Source organism: Ambystoma mexicanum, chromosome 10 (assembly GCF_040938575.1).
Source record: "Ambystoma mexicanum isolate Mex_15411 chromosome 10, UKY_AmexF1_1, whole genome shotgun sequence".
Lineage (NCBI taxonomy): Eukaryota > Metazoa > Chordata > Amphibia > Caudata > Ambystomatidae > Ambystoma > Ambystoma mexicanum.
In genome coordinates, this window is record NC_090932.1 from 1,643,888,309 (window position 1) to 1,643,906,309 (window position 18,001).

At 45.7% G+C, this 18,001-nt stretch overlaps 1 protein-coding gene across 1 annotated transcript in view; it reads left to right on the top strand.

Moving 5' to 3' along the window:
* The window catches only part of HIRA (histone cell cycle regulator), a 1,376,152-nt gene that overhangs the window by 571,802 nt on the left and 786,349 nt on the right, over positions 1-18,001 (top strand). Inside the window, exon 13 of the mRNA XM_069620059.1 lies at positions 5,915-6,000. Within this exon, the coding sequence (XP_069476160.1) occupies positions 5,915-6,000 (86 nt within the window). The remainder of the gene's footprint in view (positions 1-5,914; positions 6,001-18,001) is intronic.

Here is an 18,001-nt window from a genome sequence, read left to right on the forward strand (position 1 = left end):
TATACCAGTGACGAAGTTGGGCGTAGGGAAATCTGTCCATCTCGACCATCTGAATTGTCCTTTTGCAGCTCTCAGATGTACATGGGTGACCGTTTTCAAACAACTGTGTTAAGGGTTTGGAGCCCTCCCCTCACTCAGTTCTTAAAATATGTAGGATGGAGACCTGGATTGAAGATCCGATTATGGAGGATCAGGGTGTTTGGGCCCAGGCCACATGAATTGCCTTTAGAGGCAGGTAGGGAACGGAGGGGCAGCAGCACCCTTGATTGTTCATTTTCTACCCATTTCGGGGAACCTGCTGGTTGGAATTGCGCCAACTGTGAAGCTACAAGGTATTTGCGGACGTTCGGGACCCCCAACCCTCCTAAGCGAGCACTGCCCATTATTACCTTTTTAGTGATCCTGGCTTTCTTGCCTTTCCATATTAATCAAAGCATTTTCTGCTGCAGGCAGAGATAGGGGGCGGGGGTTTCCGGGATTGGGACGTTCATAGTGGAGCAAAAGTAGATGAACCGCAGAACTAGGTTCATTTTACAGGCCGTGATTTGCCCCATTAGTGACATCTCATGGGAGGCCCACCTTTCTAGGGCTTTTTCCAATTTCTTTAAAAGGGGGTGGGGATTCGCTGCATATACCTCTCCCGGTATTGCTGGGATTTTGCACCCCTAGATAGTCTATGGATTTCATGTTACACTGAATAGGACAGAAGGGTCTGAGGGCCTTGATCTCCTCTTGGTTCAAGCCCACCCCCAAGGCTGAAGATATCCAAAATTAATAGCGAACCTTGCAAACCTGTGTAGTTCCTGAGGGGTTGGGTACAGCGAGGGCTGGATATTTGTTAAGGTCAGTTGCACATCGTCCACATAGAGAGAGAGTTTGTGCTGTGTAGGGCCTGCACACAATGGCAGTTACTTCGAACCCGCTGGGCTAAAGGCTCCATTATTAGGGCGAACAGTAAGGGGATAGTGTTATGGGTGCTGTTAGTCCATTGGTTAGCCTGTAGAGTGGTTTTTGGTGAGCAATAGTTAGCCAGGACCATTTTGCGAAAGAGTAATCCAAACTGGAGGGCCTTGAGGGTCGGTTGCCGGAAGGACCAGTCAACTTGGACGCGTCCAGGGCCAGTAGTGCCGTTTTGTGGTGGTCTGAGGCCGCTTCCTCCTCCAGGTTCAAGGCCTGCCAAATGTTATCCCCTATTGATCTGCCCAATATGAAGCCAGTTTGGTGTGGGTCAATTTTTTTTTAGGTAGGTCTATCGATGGGCGATTAGCCAGTACTTGGGAATAGATATCAACGTCTATATTGAGCAAGGAAATGGGCCTGTAAGAAATGCAATCCCTATGGTCTTTACCCCGGTTTTAATAAAAGGATGGTTGAGGAGCTCTGCATTGATGGGGTTGCAGAGCCCGATAGACAGAAGGAGTTAATAGAGCTGTGAGGGGGCCAGGAGTTGGAGCCGAAAGAGCTTGTAGAATCTAATTGTGAACCCATCTGGGCCAGGTGCTCTTGTTTTTAGGGATTTGATTACAGAGTCTACTTCCTCGTTGGTGATCAGGGAGTCCAGGGCTTCCATATCTGCCTCTGTAAAGTGTGGTAGGGCCACTCCTTGAATATATTGTACTTGTCCGCCTAAGTTGCAAGGAGACACCGACTTGGTTTGTTAGGTGGGCAGCTGCCAGCTGTAATTTGGCTTCTTACGCGTATTGGACCCTACCTTGTGGGTCTCGTAGGCTTGTTATTATATTTCGCCGTTTTATCGTTGCTAGTTTTTCAACCAGGAATATATTTGCTTTATTATTTTTGGCTTAATAGCCTTGTTTGATTCCAGCCAAAGAGTAGGCCATCTCCTTGCCATAGAGGGATTCCAACTTGTTTCTGGCCACCTGTAGGGAGCAATGGGCCTTGTGGGGACAACCTCTTTATGGGATTCCCTTCTGCTTCAATTACTACTCTCTCTAGTCAGGTTCGGGCCTCGAGCCTTCGCTTTTGAAAAGCTGCAGCATGGCCTATGATTTCCCCTCTGATCACAGATTTCATGGTGTCCCATGTGGTTGCTGATGAAGTGAGTGCTGTAAGGTTCTCCTGGAAGTAGACCTAGATGGCTATGGCGATAGCATCTCTAAGCCATGTCATTCAGGATTGGGTCGTATAGGCTCCATTGAGATCTCAGGGATTGAGGGGGGGGGGGGTCTGAGTCGTGGAATCGGGATGTCAAGAGGACTGGAGCTTAGTCCGACAACACTCTCGGTTTTAAAGCTGCCTCACAGATAAAGGACACAAATGAAGGGGATGTCTGGAGCAAGTCTATCTGGGAGGAAGTTCAGTGTACATGCGAGAAGAAAGAAAAGTCCTTTTCTCCCAGATGCAGCACTGTCCAGGCATCAACCACCCCCAGGTTCTTAAATAGGTGTAGGAGCCCCTTAGCAATTTTAAAGTCTTTTGATGCAGGTGGGGTGATTTGTCTATCGGGGGGGGGGGGGGTCTGGGACCCCATTCATGTCCCCCTGGTGATCACCTGAGCCTAGATGAAGGGGAGAAGCCTAGACTCCAGTTCCGAATAAAAGGACTCCTGTCCCACATTGGGGGCATAGACAGAAATTAGAGTTTACAAGTTGTCCAAACAACATACCTTTGACCCCTGTATGGCGTCCTTCTGAGCTGTGCAGCGTCTCCAACTCCCTGAATGAAACCCCTTTTGCCAGCAGGATAGCTGTGCCGCCTCTCTTCGAGCTACTGGACGCTAAGTATTGAAGTGGGAAGTGTCTGTTGCGGAGAGGGACAAAGTCAGGTGGAAGAAGGTGAGTTTCTTGTAAGAAGACCCCTGCGCCGTTGAGGTCCTGCAGGCACTGGAGAGTCGATTTGCACTTGGTAGGCGCGTTTAGGCCTTTAACGTTGAGCGATATAAATTTCAGCTTCTGATGAGGTGGAGGCATCTCCTAAGAATCTGATTCCGCTGTGTGACGGGGGATCCAGGTTGATCTTATCCGCCATCTAGTTCTGTCGTTGTTCCATCCCCAATCTGCAACCAAGCTTTTAACTTATAATTCCAACCAATAAACTGTAACAGTAGAGAGAACCCAACATGTGAACGGTAACCATAACGTGGAACTGGAATCTGGACGTTTGCCCCGTCGGCCTTTGGGCGCTATAGCACGCCAGGAATAGGCCGCATGAAGCCTGGATGAAGAAAGATTTTGGTTCCAAGTATTGTGGCGGGGTACCTGAGGCCAGTTGCAGAACGGCATAAGGGCGCTAGAGTCCCGTCAGGGGCTGCTCAAGTTTGCTGTGGGCAAGTTACAAGTTTACGCCCCTGGGCCTTTTTTGCCCAAGTGTTAAGTTTCGCTTTGGGGGCTTCTCTTTTCGTTGGTGGTGTTGGTTTCGTAGGAAAGCCCACCTCCGCTTCAGGAACGGCCACCCTTAGGATGTCTTCTGCCTCTTCCAATGTGCTAATGGCTTGGGTCATATCGCCGAGAGTAAGTTGTAATGTGGCAGGGAACAGCCATCGGTACCGGACCTTCTGGTCCTGCAAAACTGTCGTCAAGGTTCTGAGCGCCCTCCGTCTTTGCACCGTTGCGAAGTCCTGAAAGATTTGCAGAGGTGCCCCCTAAAAAGTCAGATCTCCTTGTGTCCGGCTGGCTGCCAGGATTTCTTCTTTTGTCTGTCTGAGGGCTTGCCCCCCCGGATACGCAGTCTTTGGATCTGGTTGAGGAGAAACATTGCCTTGTCAAGATGCAGCAGGAGCATCTGGAAAAGCCCTCCTGTGTAGTCGGGCAGGGCGTGATCTGGGATTGAGGTGGGCACCCCTTTGACCCGAAGGCTGTCTCCATGCCACTGTTCCACCTCCAGGACCTGCTGGTCCAAGCGGTCCACCTTCAAGGAGATCTCTGCCATACAAATCCGGAATTCCAATTTAAATTCAGACATAAAGGACTGTAGGTCTTTTTTTGTGGCTAGTTTCCCTGCGGGGTGTTCCAGAGAGTGGGTTTTGGCTTTTGCAACATGTGTTTTCATACTTTTGTCCTAGAGTTGAAGCGGGTGGCGATGTTTGCATTTTTCAGAGGCTTTTGTTGTTTCGACGTGGCTACAGCCGCCCTGGGTTCTCCTCTGTGTGCACCCCATTGCGATCTGCCAAGGGCCCCCTGCGTTGATGCTGGCGCAACAGCAGCCTTTTCATGCCATGGAGGGCGTGTGCTCTAATTTCCAGAATCCCTCTCTGCCAGGGGTCTTCAGCTTCAGAGGAGGCAGTGGGTGTGATTCAGGACCCTGGAAGGAGGGACCCTGTAGGGGAAGCATAACTGGGGCCCCAGGGGGCTCCTCCTCAGCTTTCTCTCTGCTCTCGAAGCCCTTGGGGGTGGCTCAGTGTGGTGGTCTGCAGTGCTCCCTGTCGCGTTCCCAATGAACCCTCTCTGGTAGGACCCAGCATAGGATCATTTGTTATGGTTTGCTTCCTCTCCGGCAAGTAATGTCCCTCAATTGTTAGCTGGGAGGCTCACCTCTTTTTCCTTGTTCGCTGCGAGCTGTAGCTGGGTGCTCTGGGCTACGATGAGGCTTGAATAGTATGGATGGCCCCCTTATGGGCGACACGTGCCCCCAGCAGCTCTGTCAAGCGGGTCTCCATTTTCAGCTTTTGCGCCTCCCTGGCAGATGCTTTCAGAGGTTGGAGGAAGAGGGACGAGGCCCGGGAGCCGCATCTTGTGTTTCTCGACTTCCTGGTCTCATATCGTTTCACCGCCTTCACCCGTTCCTTTTCAGGTTTTCGCATCATATTTCGGCTTTCATTGGAGCCGAAGAGCGCTGGAACCGGCATTATACATGCCTTATGCCGGGCATCTCACGAAGGTTAATGAAGAGGCGTCCACATTGCTGGCACTTGAAGCCATGCCCCCACTATTTGTTTTTGATGTTCAAGCAATTGTTTAGTTTTATTACGTTTCCATAGTGTTTTTGTGTTGTTGTTGTAGGGTGGGGTGAAAACAGCGGGAGATTTTATGGCTGCCAGTTCCTGCATAAAGTATAAACCTTGTTTGATTCATCTCCATAGGTGACACTGAATGATCGGAAATTGAAAGCGGAGTATTTATCATGCTCAAATCCATTAATGTCTCTGCGACCATCTCTTGTGCAAAATCCGCATTTAGTATTTCCCGTGAATTTCCCATATCCAGCACACTGTTGGTCAGAATCAAATCAACTACCCTTGCCAGGATCCTTTTTATAGGTCTCTGTTCATTTGCCAATGTCAAGCATAACCCAAAAATTGTATTAGCCATTGAATTTAGTGCAGGCTGACATCCAGGTCTACTTGAGGAAAGGGATGGGAAAAAGTTTATCTTCTTTTGCTCTCGCAGCAGCCTGTCAACTATGTATCATCACATCAATCTGATGTTGTTTGCAGAGGTGACCTCTCCTTACTTTCACCTCCCCCGGCGCCCTAAGTGGGGTGGTAGTCGCCTCTCAGAGGTGCTAGCGCTAAGCGCAAGACATTTGTTCTCTCCGAGAACTGTGAACCTCACTAAATTTGCCAACATGTTTAGATTTGATGGTCCTATCAGATGAATATTCTGTGTTCTTCTATGATCTAAAAATAAATTCATGATTTACTTACCTGTTAATATTTTGTAGTTATTTCCTATTCCCAGCTTTATTATAAAGAATATATTTATACAAATATATTGTGTGGATCTACTCATTTTGTGTATTGGTTCGCTGTACCTTGAAGAGTCAGGAATTTAAAAACAGCAAACATCCCTTAATTCAAGTAGGTTGATATATCTGTCCCCTAGGTAAAGGTCCAAGAAAAAACTCCATACCAATTACATAATAAAATAGTGTTTGTTTACTTGCCTCACTGCTCTGTGCATTGTTGTAATGATTATTAAAATCTCATTAACACTGTTTTGTTTTCTCATCCTTGCAGAACCTTTTGAAGAAGCAAGTGGAAACTCGGACAGCAGATGGTCGCAGAAGGATCACCCCCCTCTGCATTGCTCAGCTGGACACTGGGTGAGCTTCTACTATACCTGCCTTGGTCTAATTTGGAGCCTTTCCAGTTTGCTTCTGGCCCTTATGTAGCACTGCATCATTATAGAATGGGGGGAGGGGTAGGAGATTTAATAGGTGCTGCCTACTCACTCCCGAGTTCACTGAGGCCCTAAACCTAGGGTACAGTACCATGACTAATGCCTCTTAATGTCCCCTTCTCAGGCCTGTAAGGCAGTTCAAACATGCTGATAAGAAAAACAAGTTGTTCAATCCTGATTGGCAGGTATGCAAACCCTAGATTCTAACCAACACAGTTCTGTGGTGGGACGTACAAAACACATGATGTAAAGGCACATACATTTTTTATTTACAAATGTGAAGTGGTTTGGATAAATACTTAGAGGGACTAGTGGTTTTATCTACAAAAGAATAGGGTTTTCTCCTTGGGATTGGCCTAAATCAACAGTGTTAGCATTGGTCGGATAATAGTGTCCTAGTTCATCTCCTAGGGATACTGGCCTTCCCCAGCTTCTCTCATCCCTTCAGTGTAAGGATGCCCACAGAGACTAAGGGTTTATTTACGACAAAACAGGAATTTCCTCTTGGGGGCTTACCTGAATTTGCAGTGTTAGGCTAGCATAAATAATGTTTCAGTGGTTTTCTTTTAACTGCTGGTCTTCCCCAGCTTCTCTAAACATACAGTGTCAGGGGAATGGCACCCAATCACTTCTTGGATCAGATTTGCAGTTACAGAGATGCATCACCCAGCATACTCTTTTTCCACAGGTTACAGTCAAAGGGATTTAGCACCCATGTGGCCATTCGTAATCCACAATACTAGACAGGATGGTGCTGGGTCTTCTTCTTCCTGGTATGGTCTTCTAGTGCCCCAGTTCACCTTAAGTGATAAAGTGCACTTTGCACAATCGGGATCGCTTCTCCATCTTATAAGTTGTGTTGCGTGCCCGATGACATGTAGCACGCACCACAACTTTCCATGCTCCCGAGCCTTTAAGAACCGAGGATCGGACCCTCTGTGGCAACAACCTAGCAGGAAAAGGCCGCAGTGTTGTGCGACACAGGAGTTAGACAGCGATAGGGTAGCGGCACAGATTGTGAGCGCAGACGATTTCAACCTCCAACTGCGTCCACAAGGTAAGAATGTGCGGGTGGGAGATGCATTTACTGCATTCCACGTAATTCCTTGACCATACTCGTCTATCCCATTCTCCCTCTTCCACACGTGCGTCCCCCTGGCTTCCTCTTCCTGCATGTCCACCCCTCTCCCTTTTCCACGTTCGCTACCTTCGAACATAGGTCCCGCTGCTCTGCCTGTGCACCGGTCCCCTCTCCCTTGCGTTCCTTTGCAATTTACGACCTGCTCCCCCTGTTCTCGCGCCATGTGTTTCCTTGCACCTTAGCCCCAGCCCCCCACCTTCGCACCACCTGATTTAATACGCTACCTGTCCCTCTCCCCTGACCTAGCGATCCCTTCTCTCTGTTGCTCTACGCAAAGGCCCCCACTGCCCTGGCGTAGCACTTCCCTCTGTGTTGCGCCCCCGCGCAACTTGTCCCTGCTCCCCCAACCTAGCGCATCCCTTTTTTTGCATTGCTCCCCACGCAACTTGTCCCTGCTACCCCGGCCTAGCACATCCTTCCCAGTTTTGCTCCCAGGCAGCCCAGTCCCTCTTCCCTCCTCTTTTTCCTCTTCAAGCTCCCTTGAGTCTCGACCAGTGTATTGTTCCCTTTTTTTGTGTCTCTGCAGTCCACGCTCATCCGTACTGTGACCATTGTATTGTCATTCAACTGCATCGCTTGCATTTTCCTCTTACTTCCAGGTCTCCTTGATTACCATGGTTTGCGTTTTTTGTTTGTAGTGTTACCATTGTATCGGTTGCGTGCTGCATCGTGTGTATTTCTCTTCTTCCCCTCTAGGTCCCCTAGGACTACCAGCTGTGCATTCTGTTTTGTACTTGCAGTCTCATGCCCTTGAAGTGCCATTGTAGTGTACATTTATTGCTTACACTGTTTTTCTCCACTCATGCTAGGGCCCGCAAGGTTCCATTTTTCCTGCTCTGTGGTGTACTGACTGTTGCCCCCTCTATTGTGTGATACCCCCCCTCGTGTGCCACACTCCTGTTTGCCCTAGTGTGTGACCCCTTCTGCTTGGAATTCCCCCTCACTCTCTGCCCGGCACCATCTACGCGCCTAGAAACACTTGTGTATAGACGCGTTATTAATGCCATATCATATCATATGGTGCTCTCTGTCTCCCTGATCTTCTCCAACTGCTATTCTATCGACTATCCTATCCCTCTCGCTAAGTCTGATAGGAAGAAGCTCAAGAGGGACATTCTGGTCTCCAACCAGGCCTTCCTCTCGCTGATACCTATACCAGTGCTTCCTCCAGACAGACCCTCACTGACATTCTCTTTGTCGTTCGCTCTCCCGTCCAATGGACTCCACATATGGTCTCTGTTTTCTCTCTCTTTTTTCCTCCTGTCCCATTAATGGTGGCACCCGGTGGGAGGCCCTCCTGGCCCCCTTGCACTCCTCCAAGACAATCATTAATGTCTACTTAAATGGCACCGTCTTGGTCCAGGGCCCTCAGGCCAATCTCCTCCTTTTAGATAGATGCTTCCCGCGTCTTATCAACTTCCTTCCTTCTCCCACTACTCCTGCCTACCCCTCTCTGGCTCCTCTGCCGCCTCCTTCCTCCGCCACCTCTCTGGTACCCTCTGCTGCTTCTCTGGCCGCTCTGCCTTCTCCTTCCTTCGCCACCTCTTTGGCACCCTTTCTTCCTCTCTGCCATCTCCTCCTTCCTCCTCCCATTCTCGGGCCCTGTAACACTTCTGCAGGGCGTATCTCATGCCTGTACCACTCTACCGAAGTCTTGCAAAGGTGACCATCTGCTCCTCGTCGCTACTCTTAACTCTCGCTCCGCTGTGAAACACTCCTCGGTCATCTGAGTTTTGACATGCTACTACTTGTTGGCTACAAGATCCTCTCCGAGCCCAGAATCAGCCGTCCTGGAGGGGGAGTAGCCCTGATCTGCCCAGAGTGGATCCATGCTTCTGTCATTCCATGCAGGCCTACTCCTCTGCCCTTTAATGCCCTGTCTGCATGTTCTCTATCTCTCCTGGCCTTTCTCACTGTGGCCACCATCTACAGACCGCCTGGCCAGGTCACCCTCTTCGTCTCCGGGTGTTAGGCAGAATCCTGTGCAGTTCCCTTGGGGACCACTGCATGAAGATTTAAGACTACAGGAGTAAGCCCAATTGGTAGTAGTCTGTACCACCCAGATTTACCTGGTAGCTGTGGCTGAGCAGTCCGACTTATCTCAAGAAGAGTAGGGCAGTATACAGAGGATACACAATAGGGCTAAAAACACAGTAGAGCAAGCAAACACTGACCACAGCTTTGTATCAAAAGTGTATCATTATTTATTTAACTCACACTTAAAGAAATACACTAGCACTATAAATCAAAGCAAGTTCAAACACAGTCAGAAAAGTATACACACCTCCCTTAAGAATTATTAGACAAGTCTAAGTCAAAACACCACTATTTATCAAAACAGATGTGAGCGTGTAACTTAGATGGCACTCCAATAATTAAATAAAAGGGAGAGAAAAAGGCAGGTCATGAAAATAAAACAGTTCCCAACGCTTTTCTAAGACCAAAACAAGTTAGTGAAGGCAGAGTCTACTGTAGAGCCAAAGTTCATAGGCCAGGTCCACTTTAAATGGAGCAAGGTGAAATGTGCGCAAGATCACACAGTTTAGAAATGCATTCAAGTCTTTGTAAAAATGTTCAAAAGAGGTCGGGTCGATTCAGAAGGTAGTTAAGCCCACAGAAAGTGACGGGCTCGGTGCTGTTTTCGCTGTGGAGTGGATTCATTCATTGAGGATTGCCTTTCTTTGTTTCCCGTGCATCCCGTGTTAAACACGGTAAAGACTGCTCATTTTGCTGCCTATATGAGCTCCTGCATCTTTAAGGAGCTAAAGATGCTGAACTCCACCCTACCAAGAAGTTTGGTATTTACCCAGCAACAATCCGCCCTTGCGGCGTTAACCCCACAGCAAGTGAAGGGCACGCTGCTGTTTTTCATTGTTTGCCTGGAGGCTGGAGGTAGGATAATGCACATTTGCTTGATAAAACATCACTGCTCAAACTAAGAGGCTGCCCGAAATACAAAGAGCCTCTACTGTAATCTTACCTATCTGTAAATGTGCTGCATACCCTCCTGCGGCTGATACCGACGAGTGCTAGAACTGAATGCACCAACTCGAAGTCACGATCACACGTTACAAAGCGCAAAGGTACGCGAGAAACAATAGTGCTAATACACAGAGCCTGCCCTTCCGAGATCAATAACACAGGAAGGACTGCCGGCACTTGACAATCACCAATTGCTCTCACCTGCAAAATAGTTTTTTTTTTTATATTAAAAAAATAAAATAAAACATTGACCCAATTCTGAAACGGAGAAGGCCCGCCAGGTCTTTGATCCACAGCTCCACAAACGGTGCTCACTTCCACGTGTTGATTTCACTCACCCCAATTAGCTAAGAAACACATCTGTATATAGGTGGAGACTGTGGACCCCTTGGCCTTTGATCAACTGTACTTCAACCGGGACAGACATCAAGAGCGTGCTAGCTTTGACTTCGACTGCTAACTTTTACGCCTGCATACTGGTGGAGACTGCGGGCCCCTTGGCCTTTGATCCTGTTTGTGCCCTCCCTGTCTTACACGTGTAAAATGAATAAAACAGACACTCCCTGGACAGGGAATAAGGCACAAAAGAGCAGGCTGCGAGAGTTCAAGGAAAGGTTTATCTAGATCTCTGAGAGCGGTCTGACCACATCAAGGTTACAACACATTTACACAGTACATTGACATCTTTAACATATGAGGCTACGTTGGACCTGGATTGGTCAGCCAGGGTGGTGTCTTAGGTGTGGGCATCATCTCTTCCTCCGGGTTGGTTGCTTGGTTGGCGGGAGGATTCACGTCAGACATCTGCTCCAGATGGGTGAAGGTCAGGCCGCTGTGAAATACGGTGGTCACTATCTGAGCTAAGAAAATACACTCTGAGTAATGCATGCACTAAATAATAGTTGATCAAAAGTCCCTCGGTAGTGTATCATGTCATTATACAAATAACTCAAGAGTTTATATCATCTTCAACATTTGGGTTATACAGGTCACAGGTTTATGGGCCGTGACCACTATAATACTGTCATTGAACTATAGGGTTAGTCTCACAAGAATCTCAGATATGTGGCACTTGTTAGTATTGGGCACGATATACTGCAGCAGCGGTCTAATGTTAGTTGGGGGTCTGTTGGGTGGGCTTCATAGCATGGTTGGCAGTCTGGCACATGAAAGGAATGCCTTGCAAGGACACAGGGTTAGAATGGCAATAAGTTTCAAGTGGCGAGGGTAAGAGGGCAAGGACACTTTTGTGGAGATGAACGAGCTATGTTCTTGGCTCATGTTGGTTCACATGCACGACAGTGATCTCAGAGGAAAAGGGATGTGTTACATTTATTATTTGTTGCAAGCAGCTCCGGCTTCAGCGTGAGAATGGAGCTGCAGAGTTTTCCAGTTGGAGTGGGGACGAGGGTGGGGGCTATGTGCTCCGAGCTACTGCAGCAGGCAAAAGGGAGAGATGCATTTTGTACTAACGCAGTGAGGCCTGGTTACCAAGATGGAGTCGAAAGGGGGCACAAAAAATGGATGCCCTGTGTCCTGCTTGGTGGTCCCATCTACACAAATGTAACCCAAAGTTAACATCACATGAGGGCGAGGGGCGTACCCACCACTAGAGGCACTTCCCACACAATCCACTGTATTTCAGGCGGAATTTACATCAAGAGCGTGCTAGCCTTGACTTGACTAACCTTTACGCCTGCTTACTGGTGGAGACTGTGGGCCTTTGATCCACCTTTCCTCAAATAGCATTTACAAGCAACGCGCGAGCCAGTACCTGTAAACTTGATAACCCTGCATACAGGTTCCCTGGCAGAGACTGTGGTCTGTATTGTACCTTGAATATAACTAGGGGCATTCAAAATAGCATCCCGACCAGCGCCAAACTCGGAAATGACTCCACCTCAAACAAGACTTCAGACAAAGAACATGAGCACACCCAATACCAAGAATAAAGGCCCAAAGAAACTGGGCGCAAACAGTACAAAAGAGAGTGATCATCGAACAACAGATAATGGCGAAATTCAAAATGAAGGTGGAAGCATAGACATGAAACAAATCGAACCATCCAAAGCATGTGGCAAGGAGTCGGAAAAGGATCCATCTAAGGAACATGATAACAGTTCACATGATAAGCTAGAGAAAACCATTCCTCTACCAACATCGCCAGAAAAAAATGATAGCGCTCTAAATTACCAAAAAACAAAGGACAAGGAACAGGATGAAGCAAATATAGAGGAAAAAAGTGATGGAAAGGAGATGAGAGAGGAAATAGGGACAGAGCAGCACAAGAAAATTGAGAACAATACTATTCCCAGAACAACTGATGAACAAAATAAGCCAACGAAAAAAAGCAATGCGACTGAAACAGACTTAAAAAGCGACAGACAAAAAAGCGAAACAAATAGCACACAAAATGAACTGAAGCACGAAAAAGAAGTATGGAAATACCAGATAGCACACGAGGATGAAGAAAAGGAATTAACCCAGCAGCAGAAAGCCAAAAAGGCAAGAAGAAAATGGCAATCACTGTATGAGAGTAGAATACAATCCCAAGTGCCATCAAACAAAATGGACCAACAAGCAAACCCCAAGGCAGCGCGTCTATCGCTAGACATAACCGAAATTGAAAATCTTATGAAAAGCCATGAAAAAAGGAAAGAGGTATTTGGCTACAAACAACCTCCCAATTCAACAGAGGCGAAGTACAGCAATGCCCAGGAAACACAAGAAAGCAGAAAAATATTTGAGAGAGAATACAAGGAAAGGCAGCTAAGGACAAAAGGGGTCGCCCTTTGTAGATGAACCAGCAAAAATAAACAGCAAACCGTTCTACCCAGAAGATTCATCAACATCAAACATATGTGGATGTGAGAAAGGACATAACTATGAAATGGCATCAATACCAACATTGATGCTGGATCTCCAAAACATGTTAATCCCGACACCATCACAATCTCTCATTCCATATATGAAGTTTCAAGAAGCTCTAACCGAAACAATAAAAGATCAAGCCACCTTATTAGCATTAATACACTCAAAACAAACTTATCAAGATGCACATATGAAGAAACTGCAGGAACGTTTAGACACAGAAGCAGCCGCCAGCCATTTGTGGCAAACGAGACTGATTGACATCGCAAGAAGTGAACGTGCTGAAAAATCAGATCTAACGCACGCGCTGATTACAATGATGATGGAAAGAAACTACCAGAGAAATCTGCCCAAAATTTATACGACAAAAGGAAAAATAAACAATCAGTTGTGTAACAAAGAGCAAAAAAGGATAGAGAACAATGCTGTTGAAGAGATGGAACAAGATGCACAAATAACACACAACACCCCAGTGGATAATTTAATCGATCTAGCTGAGCCTTTGAACCCACCAGTGATTCCGACAAAAAAAAACGCAGAAAAACAAAACTATGACATCTTTAGCAAAGGAAATAAAACGAAGGCTGAAGAAGAGAAACAAAAAAATGGCACTAATGGCAAAAACAAAAGGAAAACTGGCTCACAAGCTTTTCTGAGAAACCTAAGAATTCCAGAAAAAGAAAGTGCAGAAAAAAACAAAAACAAAGCACAGAAGGTAAAAACACCCATAGTCATCTCAAAGGACGAAAAAAGGTGAAAACAGAATCCCCAAGAGGTGAAGGTAATTCCGAAGAAAGACTAATGGAAGAACTGATGGAGATGTCAGTACACGAAGATGAAATTATTGATCTATCAGAAGAGGCACACTTTCAAATGAGCCAAGCCTCAATGATCACCTTAGATAACTATGAGGAAATCCATTTGCAGGAGTCCACGGGATATGATTTTTCACTCGAAGATATATCAAACGAAGAAACACAGGAATCAACATACACCCAAGAAGATTCTGAAGAGGAGTACAGAACAGATTAAAGGAATGAAAAGTCTCTTAGAAAAAGTAGACCCAAGGAAAATGAAACCTTGATCGAGAAAAATAGAAAGAAAAAGGAACAGCGAGAACTGTCGGAATCAGAAGTGAAACCAAAACCACAACTGCCGATATTCATTGACCCACTGGAAAAAGTAAAAAGGCAGCAATACAAGATAAAACTGCAAAGAACTATGAAGAAAAATGATAACTTGATATTGAATCGAACAAATGTACTAAGACTGCTACATGCGATACCGGATATGAAAGAAATAACCACCAGAGACATCAACACTATTGAATTCTTGGACAAAATAACAACATATCAAGTCTTGATTGAATTCACCAACAAAGAAGCACTAACAAGGATGACTGGAAACATGATGATTCTAAAAGAACTGGGATTCAGCCTAGTGCCCCCAGACCTGGAAGAAACAAGGAATAGAGAACAAAGATTGAAGCCTGACACTCAAGAAATGACGCAACAGAAAAATAAAAACTGGATTCATAGAAATGAAACCCACAATACACCCAAGGAGATAGCGCAAACATCAGGAGCGAAAGAGGGGAGTAGACCTGAGAAAGAAGCACAGTGGCATGAACTGACAGAGAAAGAAATACAGAGAAAGTGGCAAGAATCACGGAGCAAACAAGGTATATGGCGACAACTTGAAGATTCGGACTTAAGTGAGCAGGACTACTACACCAACCAAAGATGACAACTAAAGAATGCGAAGACGATATCACTCACAATATGCTCCTGGAAGACCCGCGGGCACAGCCACCTTTTTAGAGAAACAGACCAAATGCTACATGCTGGAGACATTGTTTGTATACAAGAATCCTGGCTCACGGAACAACCTATATGCGATGGATACATTGTAGTGATGAACCCAGCGATAATAAGGAAAAATGGCTGGCCATGAGCAGGACTTATGACTATGATAAAGTGCATAGCAAACATAGAAATAATCGAGTCGGAAAACATCACCCCCTGGGTCCAAGTAACTATGCTTAAAGTAAGGAATACACAAGCTAGGACAAAGTCCAACAAAGACGCCGAGAAAGATCAGATATGGTGTATTCTTAACGTATATTGGAACCCAATTGCAATGAAAGAGGACATTTTCATAGACAATGTGTTCACAACAATTGATCAAGCCAAAATCAAACACCCAGACTCAGAATGTATAATCTGCGGTGACTTAAACATACATCTATACAATAAGGAAGGCAACAAATTAAACGATCTTGCACTAGAAAATCGTGCGAGGAAATGGAACAAGGAGACAGCCAATAGACAACTGCTCAGATCAGACTGCTGGGACACTACAGGAAGTCGACTGATGGAAACCTGGGCAAACGTTAGCAAAACTGCAATAATAGACTATATCTATATGTCCAAAGGACCATACGAAGAGACAAAGTTTGCTTGTAACCTTAAAAACCCCAATAGCGACAATTCCATATTGAAAAGAGTCTTGATCACCGTGACCATGAAGAAACCTACCTGCTCCCTACCTGATATGGAGATAAACGAAGGAATGAATAGATTAATGATTAGCCAACACAAAGTGGGAAAGCTACGAAGCATAATGTCCAAATCAAACCTGGAGAACAAACAAAAACTGAACTATGCAAGGCTTCTGCTTCCATACAGGAAAGAGACGAAAAGAACTCAAAAATCAATGCAGAGACACCAACATGCATACAACCACAAGGTTGTACAAAAGAAGAAAGAACTGAGCCACGCAATAAATGCATTAAAGAAAGAGAACTTGGGAGATTTGGTAAAAATAATGAAGTGGGCAAAGCAGCAACACAGAAATTGGATGAAAAACAACAAAGCAATGAGGCTGCAAGACGATGCCGAGAGCATGCTGCATGCCACAAGAAACCAGAACACAAGGCAACTATAGTCACTGCTGAATGCAAAGCCACAGACACAAGACGTCATGACAGCAAACGTTCCGGAGGCAAGCTGGATAAAATACTTCATGGATCTGTACGGCGAAAAGACATGGCAGAAGGAGGATAAAAAGTGGGCAGAGACCCCTTCTTGGAACCTTGTTTGGGATCTAGACGACATTACCGATGCAATAAAGAGCTTGAATGCGTCAAGAGCTCCAGGGCCTGATGGGCTGACCAACACGATCATCAAACAAAACCCTGAGCCATGGGGCCTAATATGTAACAGCATCTTTGACCTTATACAGAAAACGAAAGTATACCAGAAACGTGGCAGCAAGCCACTATAATTCCTATATACAAAAGCGGGAAAACTGAAGAACCAAGCAACTACCGCCCACTGGCCTTACTGGACACGTTGGGGAAAGTGTTCGCAAAAATCCTATTAAGGAGCTTGAACAACTGGGCTACTAAGGAAAGAAAATATTCCAGAAGGCAGACGGGATTCATAAAAAACATAGGAACAAACATCAATCTTTTTATTCTGAACTTAATAAAACAGCAAGCGACACAATCAAAGACGCAAATCTATGCAGGATTTATAGACCTCAAACTTGCATTTGACTCAGTCAATAGAGACCTCCTTTGGAAGAAATTGAGAGATTGGGATTGCCCAAGTAACATCCTGAAACCGATCATGTTACTGTACCAGAATACCACCATAAGAATGTCCAAAGATGGCACACTAACTGACTTGATAAAAAACCACCAAAGGTTTGAAACAGGGATGCCCCTTGGCTGCCACGCTATTTCACCTTTACACAGCCGATTTAGAAGAATGTATATACTCACCCCGGATCAACCCACCAAAATTGAATGGCACAATATTGACATGCATTTTGTATGCAGATGACATTGTTGTACTCGCTAAAACACCGCAGGGATTACAGATAGCTCTAGAAAACATACAGACATACATGGTCAAAAACCAACTCGAAATAAATGTAGAGAAAACTAAAATCATGACACTGACGAAGCAAAGACACAAGAAGGGGCCTGCCAACAACTTCCGAATCGGAAAGGAAAAAATCGAGGAAGTCATCAGAGTCAAGTACCTCGGAATATGGCTGAATCAATCTGCAGTCGAGACCGGCACAACATTGCTCCTCAAAGAAAAAGCTTTGGCATTAGCACGACAAGCAAAAGTGCTACACGCAAAATACGGGAAATTTTCTTTGATACCAGTCATAAACTTCTATAAGCAGAAAGTGACGGCAATACTCACATATGGCTCAGAAGCTCTATTAAATATAGAAAACAACATATGGCAACAGATTGAAGGACAGTTCTGGAGGAAAGTTCTAAACTTACCAACATCATTTCCAATGCCACGTTTACGAGCAGAACTAGCGCTACAGTCACTCCAATCCCTTGTCACCTGGAAACAAATGGATCTGTACAGAAAGATCTTGAGTGAAAATTATACTCCCCCCGCTAGAAATCTTTTAAAAAACAACAAATGAGATAAAAGCTCAACCACTCGAAATCTGGAAAAAATGCATCGAAGCAAACTGCAAAGCTGAATGCATATCGGAGGACGAGCTCATAAACAGACCGCAGAGGGCAAAAAAGAGACTGATAGAAAATGACTGGATAAAGACAAATGAGATCAAGTCTACATACGCATTGGACGTCCCGTGCATACGAGACATAAGACCAATCAACAAACTACCAGAATACCTTAAATGCTTCCCGTCAGCGAAAATCAGAGACACCTTCATGCGAGTGAGATTGAACATCCTTCAAACATGAGAAATCATGGCTGCCAGAAAAAAAATACCTGCGCAAGAAAAATTCTGTAGGTTCTGCGGAGACGAAGCGACAACAGAAACCTTGCACCATATAATAATGATATGCCCCGCTCTAAGCGAGAAAAGAGACTTAGCTGTAGGATGGTTCATAAAAAACCACACACCGCTCTCGCAAGAAGACCGA